Source organism: Lottia gigantea (assembly GCF_000327385.1).
Source record: "Lottia gigantea unplaced genomic scaffold LOTGIsca_20, whole genome shotgun sequence".
Classification (NCBI taxonomy): domain Eukaryota; kingdom Metazoa; phylum Mollusca; class Gastropoda; family Lottiidae; genus Lottia; species Lottia gigantea.
The window spans coordinates 1,814,985-1,840,160 of NW_008708401.1; the positions used below are offsets into that span (position 1 = coordinate 1,814,985).

The following is a 25,176-nucleotide window of genomic DNA, read 5'->3' on the forward strand; positions in this document are numbered from 1 at the left end:
AATAAAAGTATAGACAAAACAAGAATAAAGTTTGTTCTTATCTCTAATGAGGTACCATCACATGAGCAATTATAAGAATAAAATGAAATGTAGATAGACATGAAGTAAATAAAAATTTAGATACATAATGACTTTGAGATACACATACAGATGGAATTGAATACTAATGTAGGGAAATTCATAATGTAAAAACTTCATTTATAGAGTCAAAACTAAAATACACTCAAATTCAAAATTAAGATACAATAAAGGCATGCTTGCAATGAAAACTAGATACAGAATATGAAGTAAAATTTACATAGGTATAAAGAAATGAAGCATAAAATTAATATGCATTAGCGCAATCATAAATATTCATGTACATAAACTTCCAAAGTATAAGAAGTTTAAATTTAGATACACATGGAGGTGAAGTTTGAATAAACATAAATACATGATTTAAGCCATTGGCATTAAAATTTTAGATAAGCATTATTCTAAACATACATGAAAAAAAAAAACTTCACAAGTTTTTTAAGTTTCATCTATTTCATCAAAACATTATGACGGTCAAACGATAAAAAATAAGTGTGTAAAGTGAAAAAAAGTGCAGTATCTATTCCATCTGTCATCAGAAACAGTGTTATCGCTTCACCGATCTGGATCTGTATCACCTAGTTCTAGGTTCAGGCTGCTAGGTGGTGTTAAAAGGGTTAAAGTAAGTATAGCTTTCTAATTATATCATACATTAAATATATATTTTTACTATCTCTATATTCTATAGAGTGTTATGATGAATATACTACAACTGCTTTATCAATATATAAAGACTAACTGCGTCATTGAAACTTAAAAGAGCTATCAAATTGTGGCACGAAGTACAATATTTTACCCTGTTTTAAATGTTATCAAATAGTCATTTATGTGCATAAACTAAATTAATGATATTTCTAAAAATCTAAATGATGAATTCTCATAGCTCACAACCACTTTTGGAGAAATTTTGGAAAAATTCATTTGAATACCTCCTGATAATTATTGTATTATTTTTGTGCATTTATATTTATTCATATTGACAAAATCAAACTCAAAATGGCAGAACTATTTCTTTGTGCTAGTATTTGAAACATTCAACGAAAAGCAATTCTTTTTTACTATTATTGATACCCCTCAACCTTCCAATGAACTCTTCCACTCATGCATTTTCCATATCAATATGAAACTCTATATGTAAGATTGGTAGAGCACATTTGTAAAATTGGGTGTATTTTGTTGCCCATCAAAATATATTCAATGGAAAAGTATTTCTTTTTACTGATATTTATACCTCTTAAAGCTTGATATAATGTATGATTGACAGGGAACATTTGTAAATTTAGTGGTGTCTTCATTTGGTGTCAAATTATTTCAGTCTATGTTATTGTGCTGTGCATTTGTCCAGGCAAACTGGCAGCAGATAATTTATGGATATTATACGAATAGCTGTATCCTTTAATATAAATGTTTAATAAACAATGTTATATACAATTCTATATAGTTTTTGATGTGAAAAATGACTCAACAGTACACTTCTATTTTTACACACAGCAGACGACATTCTTCAACTCCAAACATCACAAGAGTAGCGTCCCTTTGATTGTAATTTTTTAATGTAATCAGCAGCTTTGGCAGCATCCATGTTGCCTTTTTCTACTACAGTCTGTTCTAATGTACTGTGAACCTCACGTGCCATGTTTCGAGCATCCCTTTAAAGAAAAAAAAAGTTTCTAATCAATTTAACAGTACTTTGTGAGACTTCAAATTTCTTCTTTCAAAGATAGACTACGCATTTGATGAAAGAAAAAAGAATAAACTTTCACATATTTAACAGAAGGTTTTGACTTTAACAAGGGACATAATACAATTTTCATGTCTGGTTTCAGACAAGAAAAATATTTTCGGATTCGGATTTTCCAAGGATTCCCGCATTGATAAAAAGAAATTGATCTCTGAATACATTTCACAATTCAAATATTGTAGGCGAAGACCACAGTATGCTTATATCATATGACTATAACCACACTATTACATCAGTTACATGTAAACAGACCTACAAAGCTAGGCTACACTTTAAACCAAAGACTGTGCCACACAATTTAGATCAACAGCATTGCTTTGTGTATCAGATAAAAACTGGATTTAAAAGATTGAATTGGAAATCGAGCTACTCACCCACAAACATAAATATGTCCTCCAGATTCTAGAACATTCCAGATTTCATCTTTGTTTTCATTTAATAAATGTTGGACATAGACTTTCTTGTTTTGATCTCTCGAGAAAGCTATGTGTAATTTGGTTAAAGCCCCACTCTCTTTGAAACTATTTAACTCATTTTCATAAATAAAATCATGAACTTTATTACGGCATCCGAAATATAATATGGTGTCTCCTACTGGTTTGCCTAAAATAATAACAAAAAATAACATAAACAAGTGATCAATTTTCATTTACAGAAAAAAAGAAAACGCAGCTTAGGTTAACAAGGATCCTTTTCACCAGCTTGTCTTTGACCAAACCTCTTGGCATTAATCCACCCAGTTTATCTTTATTTCAGAGCTTAAATCAGACATTACTGGCAACTGTAAGTCAAATCAACAACCCTGATTTAACACTATAACTTATACTATGTAATGTAAGTATATGATTTCTTACCTTCTTTCTTTAAATAATCACGTTCTTGAAGAAAGCCTCTGAAGGGAGCTAACCCTGTTCCTGGTCCTATCATAATAACTGGTGTACTTGGTTTAAAAGGCAGACGGAATTGTGATTTACGGACAAAGATAGGAATGGTATGTTTCTGGTCATCATTAATAACTTTCTCTGACAGCCATTTTGTAGCAACGCCATCTACCTGTCTTCCTGTACGTGTTTTATAGTCTACTAATACAGCTGTTATATGTATACTTGTAGGATGTACCTAAACAAAAATATATGCCCGAACAATTAAATTGAGTCCTACTTTTTTACATTTGGCCTAATAAGTTGGACAGCTATTGGAGCTACTTTGCTATAAGACTACTCTTACTTGATTTACAACTCCTTATTATTATCTATTTTCCAGCAGAAGACCATGCAGGCCTGAAAATTCTGATGAAAAATTTAATCTATGTTGGGTTTGAATCCAGCAATCTTACTTCAAGGGCCTTCTTTGATTTTGTAAATCAATATATGACCCCCAAAAACTCAAATCAAAGTGTCTTACCTTAGCAGATGAAGAAATAGAATAATAACGACATTGTAACCTTGGCAACATTTCACAAATATGATCTAATGGTGGTTTTAATGATTTTAAATCCTCTAGTATGGCTACAATATTACGATGATCTTTAACAATCCATTCATTATATTGGTCCTGAAATAAATATCAACATTGGGAGAATTTATGGGAGCAAAGATACAGAAATAAAGCTTACTACTGTAAGAACTGGCTAAGGCATCAGAAATCTAATTATCTTAAGGGATATCAGTCCTGAAGGAGTTGAAAGGCAACACAAGCAAGGCTGACTTCAGCTAATATCAAAGTTTCAACAAAAAATATGTTGCCGTTATTTCTTAAAACACATATCAATAACATATTTTACAAACCTTTTCACATATAAGGATAATTTACAACAGTTTTTAATGATTAAAATTTTGAATTCTACCTCTTTTAACTCATAAACTTAAAAGCATAATTATTCAAGGTGGTAAGAATACATTCATTTATTTCAATATATTCTCTTGCCAATGGCAACATTTAGTATATTCAGTATTATACTAACCTTGCCATCTGAGCCAGTCATGGATAATAGAAATTCTTTCTCTTTAGGATCTTCAGCATATTCAGCCAATTCCCGTAATATATGTGTTCTTGGTGGACTTTGGATGTCAAGATAATGTAAAAATGCTGTACGATAACTACATGGATTGGGGAATGGATGTTTCTTACTAGCCTCCTCTATAATACAAAACAATAACATTAAAAAGACGTTAAAAGATGAAAATCAACGTAATGGCATAAAAAAAAAAGTATTTGTTTTAATATTTTTAAATGTTTTACTTAGAAAATGGAAATTTGTCTTATCCTGTCAACTTATTTTCAGAAAGTCATTGAACAGAGGCCTGAGGTAAACAAGAATATCTTTCAGCAAGCAATCTTTGATCTCAAGAGCTGCTCATGCAGTTTTCATATTCAAAACCCTTCTAGACACCTGATACCACCTTTCATTATGATACATTTTCTCATTTATGATTGAAATACTACCTCATATCAAAAGTGGATTAGCTGTTACCAAGTTATTGCCAAACTGTTATTTTGGATTTCAGGTTTCGAAAATTTGGTTTTGATGACTTGTGAGCAAAGTATGTAAACAATCAACAAGAAGACTCTGTTCTCAATTCTTATTGTCAAATGCTATTAACATGTGTGTCTCCACTTTAGTATTGGGAGTTGAATATCCAACATTTGGACAACCGCTGTGAGAGCAGTTTTGGCAAACAACCTTACTGATCTATTGACAGGCAAAATAAGCTTACAGTTGTTTAGGAAAAGTCAGATGAATAGAGATGACTTACCATCAACATTAGTAAGAGTAAAGACTGTATCTAGATCTGTATTTAAACGTTGTCCTATTTTCTCTACTAATTTAGAATCATTGATAGGATAAACAGCTACATGATCTCCTGATTCATATCTATAATAAAACATAGAGTCAATTAGTTATGATTTTATGACATCACTATTGCAAATTCTGTTTATTTTAGAATTGTATTATAGTCTATTCTTATTTTTTCTAAAGTGAACCTGTTGTCACATTAAGAAACAATTTTTTTTACCTTATTTTAGAACCAGTTATGTCAAATTCTATATGCATACAAGATCTACCTCCACCTTTATGTAATTCTTTCTTCACTGTCATCGGCGCCATAAATGGATTCTTAGCATCATATGGTCTGCAAATATATCAAAAATATATATATTGATGGGAAACATACAATATAGCATGTCATCTCCAAGATGGCAACCTGTCTTCATTAGCCTACATGGTGCAAAAAAGTCTATTTATTTCATTTTCATGATGGCAGTAATAACAAAAATCTTGTTTAAATAGCTTTGCAACTTAGTCAGACACTAAAACAAGGTGGAGTCATGCAGTGTACAATAAAGCAAAAAAATTCATGACAGCATTAATAACTCAAATCTTGCTAAAATTGAAAGATAATTTGGGATATATTCAGACTACCACAGTGAATGATCAAGTATATAATATCTACTTACGGTTTTTGATTAACAAATGAACCAAGTCTGCTAATTTCACCATGGTATGTTTTTTCTCTAGGTATATCTGACATAACTTCTAGAGTATATTGTCTTTGGCTGAAATATACAAGCATAACATCTTTTAATCTATTAACAATAGTCTTCCGAATACAAAGTCTTTGAAAATCTCTCGTCTTGATTGCGATTGATTCATCGTTACAGGTCACATGTTTTAAACAATTGCAGATATGAAAGATGTTTGTGTGATTATGTGTTCACTTGAGCAAGATTCACAATAAATCTTTGTTTAAAAAAAGAAGATCTATTTCAAAAAGCCAGTGTCACAATTTAAAGAAAAGAGGCTTAAAAAAAAGAGAGTTGACTTACTTAGAATCATCACCAGTAGGTTCAACACCAAACTCTTCACAGACAGCTGGCCAGAACTTCTCTCTCCATGTTACAAAATCTTCTTCAATACTGAAATATTCATCAAGAATTCATACGGACAGTAATATAGTTGTCTGGGCCTTGTTCCTCAAAATATCTTATGATGAGATTTTGGTGTAAAAGTGAAATTTCAAAATGGATCAATTTTATTCCACTTTTAATGAACCACGGCAATTCTTCTGACACATTCATTCATTGATAAAGTCATAAAAATGGACGGAAATGAAATATTTCTATATCGCTCTACAATTAAATTGAGCACTATTTAAAAAATGATCCATATTAGATCCATACTATGTATATACCTTCATTAAAAGAATTATAAACAAAAACTCACTTGGCATCATCATCTCCTAGTCCAATTTCATAAACTCTTTTAGCACCTAGTTCTTCTAGTCTTTTATCAACATAGATACCCATAGCATTAAAGTGTTCATAGGTTTTATTACCTAGTGCAAATACCTGTAAATAAATACCCATAGCATTAAAGTGTTCACAGGTTATATTACCTAGAACAAATACCTGTAAATAAATACCCACAGCATTATAGTGTTCATAGGTTTTATTACCTAGAACAAATACCTGTAAATAAATAACCACAGCATTATAGTGTTCATAGGTTTTATTACCTAGAACAAATACCTGTAAATAAATAACCACAGCATTATAGTGTTCATAGGTTTTATTACCTAGAACAAATACCTGTAAATAAATAACCATAGCATTATAGTGTTCATAGGTTTTATTACCTAGAACAAATACCTGTAAATAAATAACCATAGCATTATAGTGTTCATCGGTTTTATTACCTAGAGCAAATACCTGTAAATAAATACCCATAGCATTATAGTGTTCATAGATTTTATTACCTAGAGCAAATACCTGTAAATAATTACCCATAGCATTATAGTGTTCATAGGTTTTATTACCTAGAGCAAATACCTGTAAATAAATACCCATAGCATTATAGTGTTCATAGGTTTTATTACCTAGAGCAAATACCTGTAAATAATTACCCATAGCATTAAAGTGTTCATAGATTTTATTGCCTATAAATGAAAACCCATAGTGTATTAGTGTTCATCGGTTTTATTACCTAGAGCAAATACCTGTAAATAAATAACCATAGCATTATAGTGTTCATAGGTTTTATTACCTAGAGCAAATACCTGTAAATAATTACCCATAGCATTAAAGTGTTCAAAGATTTTATTGCCTATAAATGAATACCCATAGTGTATTAGTGTTCATATTTCTATTACCTAGCACAAGACTCATAAAAGGGCACATTTTCTTATAAAACAGCATTTACAAGGATGGTGATGAGAGCTTCAATAAAATATACTTTGAAGCAACCAAATTAAATCAATTATCAGTTAAGTTCTACCTGAACTTAGTTCATAGATGAACTCTATATTTTATATACTTACAGCATATTTAACATCATCTAGATCAGCTCCTCCAGACTGTAGAAAATCATAGAATTCTTGAGCATTATCAGTAGGATCACCTTCACCATACGTTGCTAAACAAAATATTACTAGTGAATTTTCTATATCTCTTAACTGAGATAAATCTTCCTGTAATAGAAAGAGACAAGAAGGGTAACTTGAAAACTTATTAATGCACAAAACATTACACATTAAAATCAAAAACAGTTTACTTTAATCTTAAAGGGATTGTAAAGATGTTTTCTCAAATTTTCATGTGTATTGGGGACGTCACTAATCGTAAAATATACTGCATCACATAAGGACTTTGCCATTAATGACGTCATATAACGCTAGTTTTAGTGGAATTGTAAGAACTACAGACTTTTGATTGAAAATAAGAATTGTTCAAATTGATGCTATCAGTATCACCGATACACATACCGGTAAAAATTTTAACTGAGAATATATTTTTTCTCGCAAACATTTCACTTTAAGTAGCTGTATGCACCTGAACAGTATTTAATTAAGATATTTTTTTTATGATTGCTGTATAAAATCCTTATTAAAAAATCAGAAGTACAATTTATCAAACACTACAAATGATTTCACTAAAAATCCATATTTTTCTGAATGCTGGGAGAATGTATTTAGTCATTATACTCAAATTTATCTCGCTGGCACACATTCTTTAAACCTAGACTATATTTTAAATTTGTCCCACTTTTTAGGGAAAATAAAATCGCTATTATATTCTGCCTTAATAGTAAGTAAATAATCTTTCATCCATTTAGTCAGTATTAATACGTTATGCTACAATGCAAACAGGTCCATATATACACTTACTTACATCTAACCTATTTATCATATCTCTGTATCATATCTTAAGGTGAATGAAACAAGAGTTTAATGTCCTCGAATGCCCAAACTAGAATATGAGGTCAACTTTGATTTTCAACTATATATGGTAAAGAATTCTTTTTCAGTTCCAAGAGGAATCTTTCATAGTAACTGTATCACACAAGGATAGGATTTTTGTCTCATTTTGTTATTCCAAGTGACAAGTTGAAACAGATTTGATAAACTTTGGCACCAGTGCCATGTTGAATGATTCTGGGTAATCATTCCGATGATGAGAGAAAAGTACCAAGAGTACTAACCATATCACATTCTTCTGGATCTGCCACCATGCCTTTCATACCATATCTTGTAGCATCTTTAGCTAACCTGGTAGCAAACTCTTCTGCTGTACCAGTTTGTGACCCATAGAATACCACTACATTCCGATTCTAAATTAGCGAAAACTTGGAAATTAATACCGGTACTTTGGAATATATAATATGAATAAAGTAAAATATTTTATCGCTGATGTAAACAAATGCCCATCAGGAACTAGTTTTGGAAGAAAGGGCTCCAATTGATTTTAGCAAAGTAAGCAAAGATTACGTGAATTCTTCACAAATATGACAGTTCCCATGAAATTCCTAGATAATAGATGTTTTATGTTCTCAGCTTGAAAGGTTTTATATAAATTATATCATAACTTACTGTATTTTTCATTTTATTTATAAAACCTGATGAGCTGCCTTTTTCTACTATTGGTCTGAAATAGAAAATAATTAATGTTACAAAAAACACAGTGTAAAGTTGTTTCTTCACTTAAAACTGTTGCTGCTCATGCATGCTCAAACAGTTAATTCTTTGCTTTTTCTCAGAACCGCTTCTCCTCTCCCTCACTAGACTAAATTTCTTAAATAAACAATCTTATAAACCAATTCCTGAATTTCAATTCCAGGGTCCTGTCTGTTTCACAAAATATCTAACTATCAATTTTGTCATAAATACTGTACATGGTATTCCTCAATATAAAAAGTTCACATAACAAATTCTTATTGCAAGATTTTAGAGAAACAAGGCCCTGCACTCAATACACAGTTAATCTGCTTTTCATGTAACTTTTTCCTAGCACTACAAAAGTCCTAGTTAGGTTTTAAAGATTCTACTTACGATACAGTGAGCTTTTTAAAAGTTGGTTGTTCTTGTTTTTTAGTTCTAATGAAGAACCAATATATAGCGAATCCTCCAGCAGCTGACAATACAAACAGGTCCACCATGGAGAATAAACCACCTCCTCCTGCCATGGCATTACTAGCCGAACTCATTCTTCTTGCTTTATATCAGAATATCAACTAAAAGATCTACAATAAAAATATATAACCTGAAGGTGGATATCATGATCTTGTTAAGGAATGAAGGTGCAATAATATATTACACCTCAGAATTGACAACAGTCTTAACTGATACATTACATTATTGATGAATTGTAGAAGAACTGGATGTTGGATAGTAATTCTGAAAAGGATTTTGGAGAACTGGAATCAAGCTTTTATTGGTAAGGCTAATAGTTAGAGCTTAACAGCATTTTAATTAACATTTTTCAATGCATCACAAAATCAGATGGAAAACATTTTTCATGAAACTGAGCAACTTATAAGCTTTTGTTCTCTTATGTTTTTTGTTTCTTTCTTCTGTTTCTATTTAGTTTTTATGGGTTTTTTTTAAAAAAAAAAAAAAGGTTTTGATATAGCCATATTTGTAGTTTTGAGTTGTGTTCATTAGCACTATGAATAGTAAACACAAGGTCAAGGTGATGTGTTATGCAATGTGATAAATAACAAGTTTCTTAACACAATGTTATTATGTCTGTCACACAATTACAAAACATTCATATGAACTGTTTAACACTGTACATATCTTACATCAGGGTGGAAACTCAGATATTCATATTTTATACTCTAGGTAACATTTCCTGCAAACAATTTTTGATGTTAATTTGGAATTGTACCGGTATTAAATTAAAAACTGTTTTCTATATATTTCATGGTTCAATTAAGATTGAAAAATTTGATTAGGAATTTATAAGACAAGCTAAATTTTGATTTGCTTTCTTTCAAATTCAGTAGCAATTTAAAATGTTCCAGTAGTATACCTTCAAATATATACTATTTGATACGATTTGAGATCGTCATAAATTTCTATTTTCGCTAATCAAAGGAGATCACATAAGGAGTCATTTTGAATCTATGTGATACCCCTTAATTTGAATCCCGATATATATGTGTATTTGTTATTAGTATGTTTATATATGTTTCTAAAACAGAAATACTAAATCATTAATAAAATTATTATAAAGATTCCACAAACCACAGTACTATTTCCTTACATAATAAACACAATGTATAATTCCAACACACAATTACTAGACAAACACAATCAAAACACAATTCTCACACAAAACATAATTGAACACACATTGTACTTTAAAACCTTGCATGTATATTATAAATATTTGTCCACTTCTAAAGTACACATTGAGTCTATCAAAACGTCTTTCCAATGAACATAATATTAGTTATAGTGTGGTAATACTAAAAGCTCTGATGTAATTTGAATCAAGATTTCAAGAATTTCATCAACAATAGAAAAAACGGGACATATATGGCTTGACTTTGACTGATGAAACATATTTGCTTACTTACTCAGCATTATCAATTAACACTATGTTTAATGTAGGTCAAATTTGTCATTCATTCATAATCATTTCAAATGACTAGAGCTGTCACTTTAGTTCTAATAGGTAGATCTCCTTATCAATCTACATATATAGAAATTATACATGAGAAAATATAAATTCATAGATCTAATTTGAATAATTGAACTAAGTGGTCAAGTTGCGATAATCACCTGATCAGGGAGGAAACTAATTAGTTGAAACAGCTGATGTCAATCATATCATTATGATCAAATCATTTTAATTGCCTATTAATGGACATCTAATTTTCTCAATCAATTTTTTTGGCAAGGAGCATGAAAAATATATGTCCCTGATCTTTTAAATCTTTTAGCATGAGCAATGGATAAATGAACCAGCAATAATTGAGAATTATGGTATTATGGCAATCATGAAAAGTTAAGCTTCTACAACCATTTATATAAGTCCTTTAAATCTTTTCCCAACTCAAATATCACATCTATTTTTGTATTTAATTTTTTTGTTCAAGTTAAAAGTCCTCTATTAGGTGTCATTAAGTAAGTGCTTATCTTCATGGCTATTTATGGTATCTAGCCATAATTCTAGTTTTAATTCTATAATCAATACGTTACCAGCATGTTCATATTGCCTTTCGTATTGGCAGATAAAATGTACTACCGGTACATATATTTCAATTTCCTTTATAAATAACATTTATACACATGTACGACTTATATCAGATCTATATAGGCGATTTTTGACTATCAAATGCATAACTTCTTATTAAAAGAAATAGTATGACAAATTTATTCTGCTTAACCAATGGTTATGAAACCATAATTAAGAATCTACAATTTGTCTTACAACCAAGCAGACATTAAGCTAACCAAATGGCCTATAGATAGGGTAAGTCAACCAAGTGCTCTAACCTGGCTTTCTGTTTTGAATTCTCAACCAAAACATTGGCTATTCACATGACAGCCTCCATAAAAATTCTAAATTAGTGTTTCTGGTTAGCATATCGTTTCCAGGAAATCCTAACTAACAACAATCTCAGAAATTTACTGATTTCATCATTCAAAATTTGTATCTTCTAGTGTTATGTTAATTTTCCATGTTTGATTAAAGATTACAAATTTATTACCCAAAAAATTACTATCTACTATCTCCTTTCAACCCCACAAATCCATTTTGTCCATTTAATAATAACACTGAGGGTGGTATGGCCTTGACAGAATACTTAGTCTCATAATTTCACCCTCAAAGCAACAGGTCAACAACCCCTGTTCTGTTCAATCAAGCCTGTTTTTGTTGTTGACTAACTTGTTCAGAAAATTGTGAACATTGTATCTAGCATTTGAAATTGAAAAATCAATGCAACCAAATTCAAACAATTGCTCAATCAATATGAATTGAAACAGTAGCACGTAGCCAACAATAAATCATCTCATTTCACACGTTTGCTATATAACCCTGCCAGAAATTGATCCCAAATTCAATGGCAACGACCAAGTTTTTGACCCTTGAAGGATTGAAAGAAGACAAGAAATTTAAGCAATGATACCGTACCTGATTCCAAATAAGTGCTGAAATAAATCAAATCACTGAAAAATTCCACTGTCCATGCGTTTTAAATCGAATCATAGATTATAGATAGATATTAGTCAATATACAGACGGGCACCTGTCGACTTTAACCCCTATGACGTTTTATAAGAACTGACCTTTGACATTTAGGGATTATTCATGAATATATTTCGGTCAAATTCATTACTTAGGCTTAATTGATAAATTATCAACAAAAAGCAGAAATTTGAAATTAATTGGGTTTTTTTCAAGAGTTTAAAGAATTGTACAAAACAATTTAATGGCCAAAAAGAATTTATGAACGTTTCATTAACTAATGATCCCTGTTTTCTATCAATATGACCAGAGGGACTGCTATTTGATTAGAGATAGTCCGAGAAATCTAATCTTTTATTGCTTGATTTGTTATTATATGTCACGTAAATGATAGGAAACGTCAAATTTGATTCCATAGAATCCTTGAAATTGAAAGCTAAATTTCAACCGAATAGAATAGCTTAATACCGTCGTTCAGGTAAAATCTTCGTTAGCCTAGGTTTTTAGGTTTTTATCAATACTGGTTTAATTTAGTATCATATTAACACAAGTCCCTGTGATGTCTACAGTGTTTCAAAAGACTGGATAACCTGTCATATCATTGCTTCCGGTAACAAGACAAGGCAAGATGTCGGCGATCACTTCATTGAATCCAAAAGCTGAAGTTGCGAGAGCTGCCCAGGCTTTAGCTGTGAATATAAGTGCAGCAAAAGGACTACAAGATGTTCTTAGAACCAATCTTGGTCCAAAAGGAACCATGAAAATGTAATTATTCTAATTTTAGCTGATCAAATTGACGAAGTTGACCAAAACACGTGGTGCGTGTTCTGTCACGAAGATGGAATGTTCTCGAAATTCAATGAAAAACGAAAGATTCAATTCTGAGCTTACTGTGAGTGTGAGCGGAGAGAAGTTACTCTTTGGCCACATCAAGTTGTAAATCACACTTTGGCTATCATTTTTGTATGAATTGAAATATTAAACTCCAAATAATAGTCTTAGATTGGGTTGATGAAAATGCCAACCATTGAAAACAAAATTATTTGAAACTGATTTTACAGAGGGAGATTCTCAGTACAAAATGAGTGTCATTTTCAAATGGTATTTCTTGGACAGAAGTGTGTTCATTTCATTTTCAAAACTTATATATTCATGGACCCAAAGGCATTCTAAGACAATTGCCATTGGTATGCACTTGGAAATCATATTTTGAATAATTGTGACATGAGAGAAAAAATTCAATTTAGAACTCAATGTGGACTAGGTAGTAGATGGGCTGTGTTGAAATCATATAGGACCATCTTGAAGGTTCTGTTAGTTTAACTAGTTACAAAGACCAGTGTCTTGTATTGTATTATAGGTTGGTTTCTGGTGCAGGAGATATCAAATTAACCAAAGATGGCAATGTTTTATTGCATGAAATGGTTAGTATCTTTTATGTCATTTTTGTGTGCTTACTTTTGTGAAGTTAAAAATGTTGTCTGAAACAACCTATGTTAGATGCTCATAACATGACTTGCTACAAAAAGTTTTGAATTAAACGCATAGCATATATATGTCTCTGAAATAACTTTCTCTTTTTTTTGTTTTAGCAAATTCAACATCCTACAGCCTCCTTGATAGCTCGTGTTGCTACTGCACAAGATGATATCACTGGTGATGGTACAACATCTAATGTGTTGATCATTGGTGAACTGTTAAAACAAGCTGATCTCTACATTACTGAGGTTGGTTGTCATATTTAAATAGGATTCTTTTTGTTATTACATGTCTTAAAGATGGCACCAAAGGAAACAGATGTGGCTATGCTATCTGATATTCAAATGTCGAAATTTATGTATAATCCAGAGTTATTAGATACCTGATGGTCAATAAGGAGTTAGCTTAGTTGTACTTAATGCTGTTTGTAAGGAATCAAACTAAAGTACAAGGCAATGTTTTTCTGCCACATTAAGTAACAGTACTACCCAAATTGGTTTGATATTTTTGAATCATTTATAATACATACTCCTTTATTGACTTGATAAGAAAGTGCAAATTGTATTTCAGGGATTACATCCACGATTGATTACTGAAGGGTTTGAACTGGCTAGAAATAAAGCTCTAGAGGTATTAGATCAGGTGAAGATCACCCGTGAGGTTGATAGAGATACACTGGTACAAATTGCTAGAACTTCTCTACGTACTAAAGTCCACCAAGACTTAGCTGATTTGTTGACAGAGGTGGGTTACCTTGTAGTTTTCAAGTTTTATCAAACTATTTAGACCTCTAAAAGTCTATTAAGAATAAAGAAAGCAAATTTAGGCACAATGGTTGGCCTGGTTACACAGAACAAATTATGCTTGTGATCTCATTTGATGTTGGAAGATCAAATGATCTTGATTAAGTCATCTTACCTGAATATTCCAGTCAACTCAGTTGTAAGAGGTTTGGACAAGAAGCAGATGGTAGAGAGAATCCTTAAAAACCTAATTTTGCAAACTTGTAAAGAAGACAAAAAATTTTCTGAAGGACTGATTTAAATATGAAATTTAATTTTTTAGCATATAGTAGATGCTGTACTGGCTATAAAGAAACCTAAAGAACCAATTGATCTACATATGGTAGAGTTAATGGAGATGAAACATAAGACTGATATGGATACTATGTAAGTTTTGAGTTGTGAAAGCCTTCTTTTCTTTGTATTTGGAACAATTGTATCAAGGTGTAATTTTTGTTTCTTCATAGGCCAAATATTTTAGATAAATTCTAAAACTAGAAAGAGAACTTGTCCTGTGGTTGGGAATTGTATTAAATTAATAAAAACTTGATTTTACAGCTTAGTACGAGGTATTGTCATGGATCATGGTGCCAGACATCCTGATATGAAGAAAAGACTTGAAGATGCTTTCATCCTGACTTGTAATGTGTCATTGGAATATGAAAAAACGTAAGTATTCTATGTGGTCATTATCCCATCTTCATTGGCCTAATCTGGTGCAGAAAAAGTCAAATGTGAACTCAGTTGCTTGAGCATTTATTTAACTGTCATAATGAATAACCAGATCTCCCCTCAAAAAATTTGATTCAATGACATAAACAGTAATGCATTTTTCCAGTGAAGTGAACTCTGGATTTTTCTACAAGACGGCAGCAGAAAGAGAGAAGTTGGTTGATGCAGAGAGAAAGTTTATTGATGATAGAGTTAAACGTATTATTGAACTGAAGAAGAAAGTCTGTGAAGGAAATAAAAAGGGATTTATTGTCATCAACCAAAAGGTTTGTTCATATTGAATTCTTTTCTACTCTTAACTAGTGTCTAGAATGTATGTGTTAAAGTTAAAGGAAGATCTTAAGTCATTGTGGTAGGTCAGCTGTTTAGATAAACAGAATCTGGTTCCTGGAAGAATGAGCATGGTGTTCCATGATAAGTTATATTTCATACAACCTAGATATGTTTAGTTTCTTCTTACATTTGATTAATTATATTATAGGGTGTGGATCCACTATCATTAGATATGTTTGCTAAAGAAGGTATTGTAGCTTTACGTAGAGCAAAACGTAGGAATATGGAAAGGTAAGGGTCAGCCTTTTAAACACCATCCAGATTTGGGAATTCATTTTTACTTCATAATTATATGATGTAGAGACATATTAAAGTATATATGATTTGTACAAATACTTTCATATACAGGATCAAAATTTAAGATGTGTTGTTTTAAAAGTTAAGTTACGACTGATAAATAAAAGCAAGATTTCAATACTGTATTGAATTATAAGTATGTTATTTTGTAGAATTGCTCTAGCTTGTGGTGGTATGGCTGTTAATTCTGTGGATGATTTAACACCAGATGTACTGGGACATTCTGGATTAGTCTATGAACAAGTTCTGGTATGTACTCAATAATAAATTTTTACTTGGAATTCAACACTGAATCTATTCTAGTAATTTGTTATTCCATGTGTTAGTTCTTGCTAAGGCAACAGCCCTGTGTTATGCAACCATGAAACACGTTTTGAGACATATTTTTATGATCTTCTTGATCGTCAAAGAAATACATATAAGTTTCATTTCTCTGTAACAAAATTAAAAGTGATGAAATTTCTTGAAAGTAATATTTTTAAGAGCATTATTTGAAGAGTAAATTAGTATTTTGTGTTTGAATATTTCAGGGAGAAGATAAGTTCACCTTCTTAGAAGATTGTCAGAATCCTCAGTCTGTTACTATACTGATTAAAGGACCAAATAAACACACCCTGACTCAGATTAAAGATGCTGTGAGAGATGGTTTGAGAGCAGTGAAAAATGCTATAGAAGATGGTAAATTGAGTTGTTTTCATCACAGGTTTTCTGAGTTATTCCAGGGACTATTTTTCTGAGCAGTGATATTTGTTATGCTATAATTAAGGTATTAGTCAGAAGTTATTGAGTTTTGTATTATTATTTCAGCGTGTGTGTTGCCGGGCGCTGGAGCATTTGAAATAGCTGCATATCAAGAATTAATGAAGTATAAAGATACTGTTAAAGGTCGTGCTAGACTTGGTAGGTTTATTATTTGAGTGTATAATTTTGTGATAGGGATTGAAATCCATATTGAGTTTCGACATTCCAAAGCACTGGCCGTAAGAATTTTTCTTAGGATTTGAACGCATGTCAACAAGCAGACGACATGCTAGATTTGTTTAAGGTCATGACAAAATAAATGCAATTTTGCTTCATTTGTTTCATTGAATCACTTGAATTACACTATTTTGCAGAATTAATTCTTAATCAAGTGTGAGATGGATGGAGAAAACAAGAGCGTCCACTCATGTCTTAAATATTCTATATTATAGGTGTCCAAGCATTTGCTGAAGCTTTGTTGATCATAGTGAAAGTTTTAGCTCAGAATTCTGGTCTGGATCCTCAAGAAGCTATAGTAAAGTTACAACAGGAATATATCTCACCTACTCAAGCTGTAGGCTTAGATATTAAAACTGGTATGTAGGGATTTATTATTGTATGTTGTAGGGTGGTTACTTCAATTGGTAGTACATGTGATTTACTTTGTTTCTTTTGAAATATCTTTGTAATGGTCAAAAGAGTTAAAACTGAACATACAGAAAGTTTAATGTAAATACAATGATTTTGAAATATTGACAGAAATTGTGTTCCAAAGGAGAGATTTTATTTGTTGTATTTAAGCTGGAACATAATATCTATTAAATTTGGGATACCAGCTATTATCACAGTAGTACCGGTACTGTAGGATTCCCTTTTGGAGAGTCTACATCACTTATGTTAACTTAGGGGTATCTCATGCAAGAGAAGCTTATAACTGTAAAATGATACTGTTTGTAGGTGAAGCCCTGATACCAGCTGATTGTGGTATACTAGATAATTATAGAGTTAAAAAACAACTACTTCATTCATGGTATGTAACATTCATTATCTTTCTTTAATCAAACACTAGAATCTCAGGTTTCTACAGCAGCACCTTGGAGTTTTCTTCGGTTTCAATTTTTGAACCTTATGGGTTTTGCAGATGGAATTTTACAATGGAAAATGCCATCAACAATACCGGTATACCTAAATAACATGGGTGGCATCAGGTTGTTCTGGAAGGCTGTGACATGATTATCAGTCATTCATTGACAAAAGCTCATATCATACTGCGATAATTACAAACTGTGATAGAGTAGGAGTATATGACCAAACTTAAAAGGAGCTTGGAATATTCCGATAATAGGTTTCAAGATGTTAAACTAGTTTGGGAAAGTCCTGCTTGAGCACCATTGGTCCCTCAGCCCATCTGACGTTCGTTAATGATTAAATATTTTTTTATTTCAGTTCTGTGATTGCCTCAAACCTACTTCTAGTAGATGAAATAATGAGAGCTGGTATGTCTTCATTAAAAGGAGATTAATTAATATATCATTATCATTATTATTTATATTATCATTTCTATCATGTAGTGCTACTTTTATATTTTCTTTATGCTGCAAATATCTACTTTAAGTTTCAAAAGCTAATCACAATTAGCTCAGATGTTTCTTGAACGCTAACAAATATTTCAGAATAGCTAAGGATTTTCAAATTTGTTAATAAAGGTTTTGAATTGAGCTCCAGAATTTCAAATTGCTAATAAATGGTTCAAATTTGCATCAGAATTTCCGAATTAGCTCTGGCATTTAAAAATTATCTTTCCAGAAATTTAACTGTCAATCACAATCTTTCAATGTTTCAGTTTGTTTTGTTCACATCTTGCTTTTGTATTGAAAAATTAAAATGTTCATCTCTTGAAGTATGGTTAGTTTTATTTATTTAACCAAATATTCCATCAGAAATACTTGACTCAAACCAGGTCTCTATTGCAAATACCGTTTGGTTTGAATAGTATTATGACAGTGGTAGTACAGGATTATATCTGGTAATTCTATATGCCCATTTCAAGGTGCCTATTCAGTTAGCAGGTTGTTTCATTGTTAAGCAAAGTTGTTAAGATCCAGACATTGGCCATCCTAACTCCTAACAATGGGTGAAGACAATTTTCATGGGCCCAGATATTGGTCCATCGTCAGAAATCAGAAAATCAATATAAAGCATTTTAATATTCACTGAAATATAAACTAACGAAAATATTACCACATTTAAAGCTATAAAAAAATGAACACATACATTTGATCAATATGTATTTGACATGTTCCTGCTAAAGATGAAGAAATGTCACTGTAGAAACAGAATGAAGTATTTATATTCACCATAAGACCTCACAGTTCTACAGATATTTTTCTTGATCCCTTACTTCCCCGAGGTTGGCCATTTGATATGTTTGTCATGGTCGGTTTCGATTTTTCTCGTTTCCAAACCATTTTCAATTCTTTTCTTTCTGTCGAGATGAAAATTTCTTTCTAAGGTAAAACCAGATGTAGGTTGGATGAATAAAAGTTAATAAAATCATCACACAAATTATAACGTTCACCTGGAAAAATAGAGAAAACATATTTGATTTTTATACGCCCATATTATAATGTGTGGTGTGAATATTTATAATGATGAGATCTTAGTCAAGATTGAATTTGACAATTTTTCGATCAGCAGAATTTGAGTTACTAAGTAAAACGCATCAAAATTTATTGGCTTGTTAACGCGATAGAGGTGACAGTTTATGTCAGAATTTTATTAAATAATGTGTCTTTGTTTAAATCAACAATATCTTTCACAAATTAGATTTTGGTATGACAAGACACAGATAGGTGACCGCCCTTGATATACTGAAAATGTTGCTAGGTAACCACATGTTGTTAATTGGGAATATCAGTATTATGTTCTGTACTTGACTCATTTAATACACTTATTAGAGAATCGAGTTCAAAACGGCATCAAGTGTTTCGGAAGAGTGAACAGAAGGCTGCTTCGCCAATGAAATCTGTCGAAGTACTGTATATTTATTCATGCTAAAATAAGTGGAATTTTATAATAGCCAGCCTATTTGATGCAAAAAAAGGGAATCCTGTAGATCGAAACATCTTTCTCTATTCCAGCCTCTGATAGCTATTTGGACAGATATTGGCTGGTGTAGATTTAGCAAGAGGAGATATGACCGTTATTAAACAGACGGTGTGTATTCCTCCAAATCAGCTGCATCTAAATTATGTACATGGCTTGCTTACATCAACACTAGTACATTACCATAATTTTTTATAATGATTTTATCGATTTTTGATAGAGCATGGCGATTGGTGCTGGTTGAATTTTAGATCAATCGAAGCTCTAGCCTAAGCACCATGGCGTTATACCGATGGCATCCATTCCCATGCTGTTATAGACTTGGCGGTTTGAGGATTAACATATACTTTTCGCGTTAAGTCAGAACTTAGTTATTTTGTGGGAAAAGACTAGAAGACTCACCACTAAAGGATCCTTATCTAATGGTCCCTGTATCCATAAAAACAGTGGGTTTTGTAACATCCCAAATAACGAAGATACTGTTAACGTTACACCAATTAACTTCCCAAAATGTTCCATTGGAAATCTGAAAATATACCACATGGAAAATATACAATTTAAGTGTGGATTTGTGTGCGATAGAATATCAAATTTGACGTGACTGTGCACGAAACTATCATATATAAAAAGCTTATAGATCATTGAAAGTTTAAGGTCTTTTGCAGTCTAGAACTCGAAAACAGATCATGTACATTAGTATCAAGGCAAGTTAGGAATAAATACAAAGATCAAGTACTAAAGCGTTGGTTATAAAGCATCGGTTTATTCCCATATCTCCCCTACATAAAACCCCATTTAGGATTGCGGTAACATAAAAAGATCAAGTACTTACGCGTTAGCTATAAAGGCACTATTTGGACCATACAAAAAGGAACGATGTAATGTGAACAATAAACATGTTAAATACTGAAGATTTACAACTGGTATAGTCATGCAGATAGATAACAATAATCCAACACTACAATTTAATAGAAATGATGCTATAGATGCATGGATCCTTTCTGAAAATTAAGAAAAGAAGTTTATATAACGTGTAGAATGTGGGTATTGATAGGGCAGTCGTATCATAAAAACATTAAAATAGTTATTAAAGGGTAATATGCTGAAAATAAATTTTCAGAAGCAGTCGAAATATATATGACGTTAGAAATGAAATAATTCAATATGGCAATATATTTCTAAAAATCTTTTAATTTCAATATCTAAAATAATATGCTAGATAACGCTTTAATCTACTAAATATCATAGTGTCTGCAAGAGGAGTGCGCATTATACACACAATTATACAGTAACTCGCAATCCAGTCGTCTACTGTTTTAATATTGTCGTTTCTTTTGTATACCTACCAAATTTACGACTCTCATATTTCTTCTTTATTTTTCGATCCATGACAAAACCACTAAATGCTGCAGAAAATATACCGATAAACATTGTGGACGATAGGAAAGATGTAAAATGACTAACTGAAAATAGAAATAGATCACGAAAGAGAGATTCAAATATCCTGGAGGAAGTAGTCTGCAAATTCAAAATTTGAAGAGAAAGCAGACTTAAGAAATATTCACATATGAATAAACTGTTAAGAGGGATCAGGTCGAGAAGGGTTTTCTTCTATCTGATGCTGTTAAGCCATGGCTGAACTCATTTCATGTGATTCGTTTTACCTATAGCCGCTTGTCAAACAAGACAGTGTCTAAGTGTGCCTTTGCACCTAGTGGTTAATGCCAGAAATAGTGTTGAGGACTTACCTATAGATCTATCACCACAAACTAATCGGCTCATCCAAGGATTAAAAACACCAATAAACATCCATCCCCTTAGTCTATGAACACTTATCCAAAACACCAAAAACAGAAACAGTGGTGACAGAAGCACCTTTTTAAATGTGGGAACACGAGTTGTGGATTGAATGGTAGATGGGTGTCCATTGGAAACAATGTTTTCATTTGTCTTTGAATCTTCCTCATTTACGAGTGTCGTCTTCTCTTCTGTCAGTTCATCTGTCGCAGGTGTGTCATCAGCGTAAATATTTTTGGTTAAGAGGTCCTGATTTGAATTGTCACTCGGGGGCACCACGTTAACATTGTCCGTTTCTATATTTATATTATCGTTCTGAGTCACAACATATGGATTCAGGGACTTATCATCGGAACAAAGTCGGTTACTGACCCGGGTGGGGGATTCCAGGGCCACACTCCCGAATTCATCAATTGTTATTTCCTTCATTGGGTAACAAATTTGACCCTCATTTCCAGCGGTATCTGACGAATCCCCGTGAAATATTCTGTATATACGAGGTCGAAATTGGTATTTACTTGGCTTGGGCATTGGTATTCTGGATTTTGGTAAAATACAGAATGTGCTAAATCCATAAACAACACAATAGACAACAGCCATCACGATAAAACATGTATTTGGACTGATGTCATAATTTTCATAGGAAAGCTGAAAGGCAAGAAAAGATTAGAATGAAATGAAATGACATAAAAGGAAATGAAATGGAGTTTTTCGTCCTACCATTAAATAGCCTACGTTATCAGAGTGACCACTGACAACGGAATAAACGGCCTAGACAAACACTTTTGGCGTGGTTGTTGTTGATCTCGTATAAAGAGGATTGCCAGATTGTCTCGGAGCAGATTGAATGTGTCAGGATTTGGACAAATCTTATCTTACTCAATACTGGGTTATGCTGAAGAACTTTCTTGGTCGTGTTATACTACTTACCACCTGTCTTCATTCAATACAATACCTTTATATATTAGAAAGTCACATAGAAAATATGTGTGGTCTCTTTGGACAAAATAAAGAGGATTTCATTCATTTCATATCAATAAAATACTTACCTTAAAGAAAAGAAACATAGTGGCACTGACATCGTATGAACCACAGTACGCCGACATTATCATTGAGCGATAGTTAGGTACCAGCCCCGCTATTTGTAAGTTTGTGATTAACAAGAAATATCCACCATAAGTTGTAAATATAAACCCTGGATACAAGAAGTATGGCTGCCCTGGAAAATGAGTTGAAAATATAAATGATACTGTTTTAGAACCTTTCGCCCCTAAATCGAATTTTGTCGAAATGTCTTAAATGAATTGAATATCAGATTTTAAACAATATTGATGATTTTAATATACATGTATTTGGGTTTTGTTGTGTTTTATGTGTCGTTGTTAAATTAAATAGAAACAAACTGCCTTCTAAAACAAAAATTCTTTTTACCAACGTAAGGTCAGTACATGACGGCATGTGCTCATAAAGACATAATATAAAACTGTTTTACATATAGTCGGATAATTGAACACACATCAAATTACAGTGAACATATTTCAAAACCCATACTATGACCATTAGCTCAGATGAACAGACAGAACAGATTTACAACTGTTCACTTCACCCTTACGAATTATATCTTGCCCACATCATGTCGATTGCAAACCACATTTTCGTGTATTCTTCAATATCAGATAATATTTAGATGCTCATCATTTTCATATACACTATTTAAGACTTTGGGAGAATATTATGTTCAACTTGGCCATATATTCCCACAACATACCATTTTGGCAAATTTGTTTACGAGTAATTCTGTAAAAAATCCCTTATTCAGAGTGTAGTAATTAGAAACCAATCAACGCTTTTGGGTGGAACTATTGTGATTGGTTGTAGAAACAAATTAACCAATAAAAATGCTCGCTGATTAATCTGAAGTATGTAGGGCCCATTATCAAAGCTAACCTAAATTCCCACTGAAGCCGACCAATTAAAATTGTACCTGGTGAAGCATTGATGAGAAACAATAAACCACAAACCATAAAAAACCTGGAAAGAAAAAAAAGAACTATCAGATATGGATAGGCTCAAGAATCTTCGCAATATTAAGTTATCATGAATTTCGTACTTATACCTTGACTGCAAAAGCCACTATTCTTGTATCACGGAATAAAGCGATTTGTTTGGATTGTACGTCGGCGAATACAGCCAATCAAAGACCTCGTCAGAAAAGGCTGCTGTGTGCTCAGATTTTCTGTCGAGGCCTCAGATTGGATGTATTCTCTAGCATCCAATCCAATGAAATCGCTTCATGTACAAACCTCAATAATACAAGAAACATAGCTATTTCATACACTGTGAAGATGGAAACAAATCAAACTGTAACTCATTCAAATGTACTGTTTTGCTCCATATTATAATCCGCTTAAAGGGACAAGTTGACCAATCTATTTGACCAATCATACATTGGTCTCAGAAACGGGAATTTTGTAGCTAAGCCAATTAGTAATTAGTGTTCACAGCTCACCGTCGAAATTTGAGCCTCCAAATCCATGTCCAAATCCAGAATTATGTGATTTTCGTACATGTCTAGTACTTCTGAAGACTATTTACAACTTTACAAGACTAAAATCACCCCGTCCCCATCTGTCTCTTTAATGTATGATTGGTTCTTCAAATGTTAGCAGATTGAAGTACAATTCATTCCATTTGGATTTGATATTTCCAAAGAAATGTTTCATATTCCTGATATAATGTTATATTACTCACATGGACAAGATCCGACATTTTCTGGTACCAAACCTATCATACAGAGCACCAGTAAATATACACATAATACCAGTGATAAAGGTGGATAACGAAAATATAATATTAAATTGTTCATCTTGTTCATTACAGTCAGATCTTGATTTTATAGCTAATAGTTCATATTGCTCTTTACATGTTAAGCTTTTTGGTCCATCTTGTATTATAGAAACATTTTGATTATATATTCCTGTATCGTTCGAAGAGACTTGATAAACGAATGTTGAATTTCGAACACTGGTATTCAATTGACCATTTTCTGTTATATTTGAGACTGGACACAAGTGACTGAAGTAGCCTTGATCTTTATATATATAAACGATGTTATGCCATCCAAAAATGATTCCTGCAAACATCATAATCTCCAAACTTCCCCACACCACCGCTACAGTTGACATACAGTTGAAATTTTTACAAGCCATGGCTGAACTGAATTAGGCTGTTTCAAGATTCAGTTTTGTTGGTAGCCGTATCTTTTACATTGTTATCAACAACTACAACCTGGAATGACAACAATGTCAAATATTCAGTTAATGTTATAATAAAACTACAGAACATACTTGACAATTTGAAGTATCAAAGGAGACAAAACAATTTAAAATACTGTATCACCTACCATAGAACGAACCTTATACTGATACTGATACTTATATTAATATTACTATTTCTATAGGGGCCCGATACAACTGACTAGCTAATAGCTTGTGAAACATTAAATGGCTGCCCTTTGAGTTCCCCATCAATACCGATGATACTATTCGTATATTCGAAGTTTTATTTTAGTAATATTATATCGTCACATCAGTTTCTCCTCTGTTTATCAACAAAATAAGAG

The 25,176-nt window shown here is 32.1% G+C and overlaps 3 protein-coding genes across 3 annotated transcripts; 1 reads left to right on the forward strand and 2 right to left on the reverse strand.

Annotated features, from left to right (window-relative positions):
* Positions 1–1,170: 1,170 nt before the first annotated feature.
* Positions 1,171–12,352, reverse strand: LOTGIDRAFT_187717 (hypothetical protein). Its single transcript, XM_009053726.1, has 15 exons — positions 12,236–12,352; positions 9,142–9,332; positions 8,683–8,737; positions 8,295–8,423; positions 7,135–7,284; positions 6,042–6,166; positions 5,645–5,734; positions 5,276–5,374; positions 4,834–4,950; positions 4,573–4,691; positions 3,780–3,955; positions 3,221–3,370; positions 2,671–2,935; positions 2,191–2,419; positions 1,171–1,724 (listed from the first exon to the last, which is right to left on the reverse strand). The coding sequence occupies exons 2-15, from the start codon at positions 9,294–9,296 to the stop codon at positions 1,580–1,582; spliced, it is 2,004 nt and encodes a 667-aa protein (XP_009051974.1). The 5' UTR covers positions 9,297–9,332; positions 12,236–12,352; the 3' UTR covers positions 1,171–1,579.
* A 532-nt stretch (positions 12,353–12,884) lies between these two features.
* Positions 12,885–18,552, forward strand: LOTGIDRAFT_231565 (hypothetical protein). The gene is made up of 14 exons (XM_009053727.1): positions 12,885–13,053; positions 13,649–13,712; positions 13,881–14,015; positions 14,338–14,511; positions 14,833–14,936; positions 15,108–15,218; positions 15,388–15,547; positions 15,763–15,845; positions 16,064–16,160; positions 16,442–16,589; positions 16,719–16,811; positions 17,105–17,248; positions 17,610–17,682; positions 18,099–18,552. The coding sequence occupies exons 1-14, from the start codon at positions 12,917–12,919 to the stop codon at positions 18,172–18,174; spliced, it is 1,599 nt and encodes a 532-aa protein (XP_009051975.1). The 5' UTR covers positions 12,885–12,916; the 3' UTR covers positions 18,175–18,552.
* A 570-nt stretch (positions 18,553–19,122) lies between these two features.
* LOTGIDRAFT_114888 (hypothetical protein) lies at positions 19,123–24,739 on the reverse strand (the record flags this gene model as incomplete). The annotated part of the gene is made up of 9 exons (XM_009053728.1): positions 19,123–19,230; positions 20,160–20,283; positions 20,590–20,754; positions 21,100–21,220; positions 21,506–21,757; positions 22,052–22,202; positions 22,604–22,848; positions 24,322–24,453; positions 24,595–24,739. 9 exons carry the CDS (start codon positions 24,737–24,739, stop codon positions 19,123–19,125), a joined length of 1,443 nt encoding a protein of 480 aa, XP_009051976.1.
* Positions 24,740–25,176: the final 437 nt, after the last annotated feature.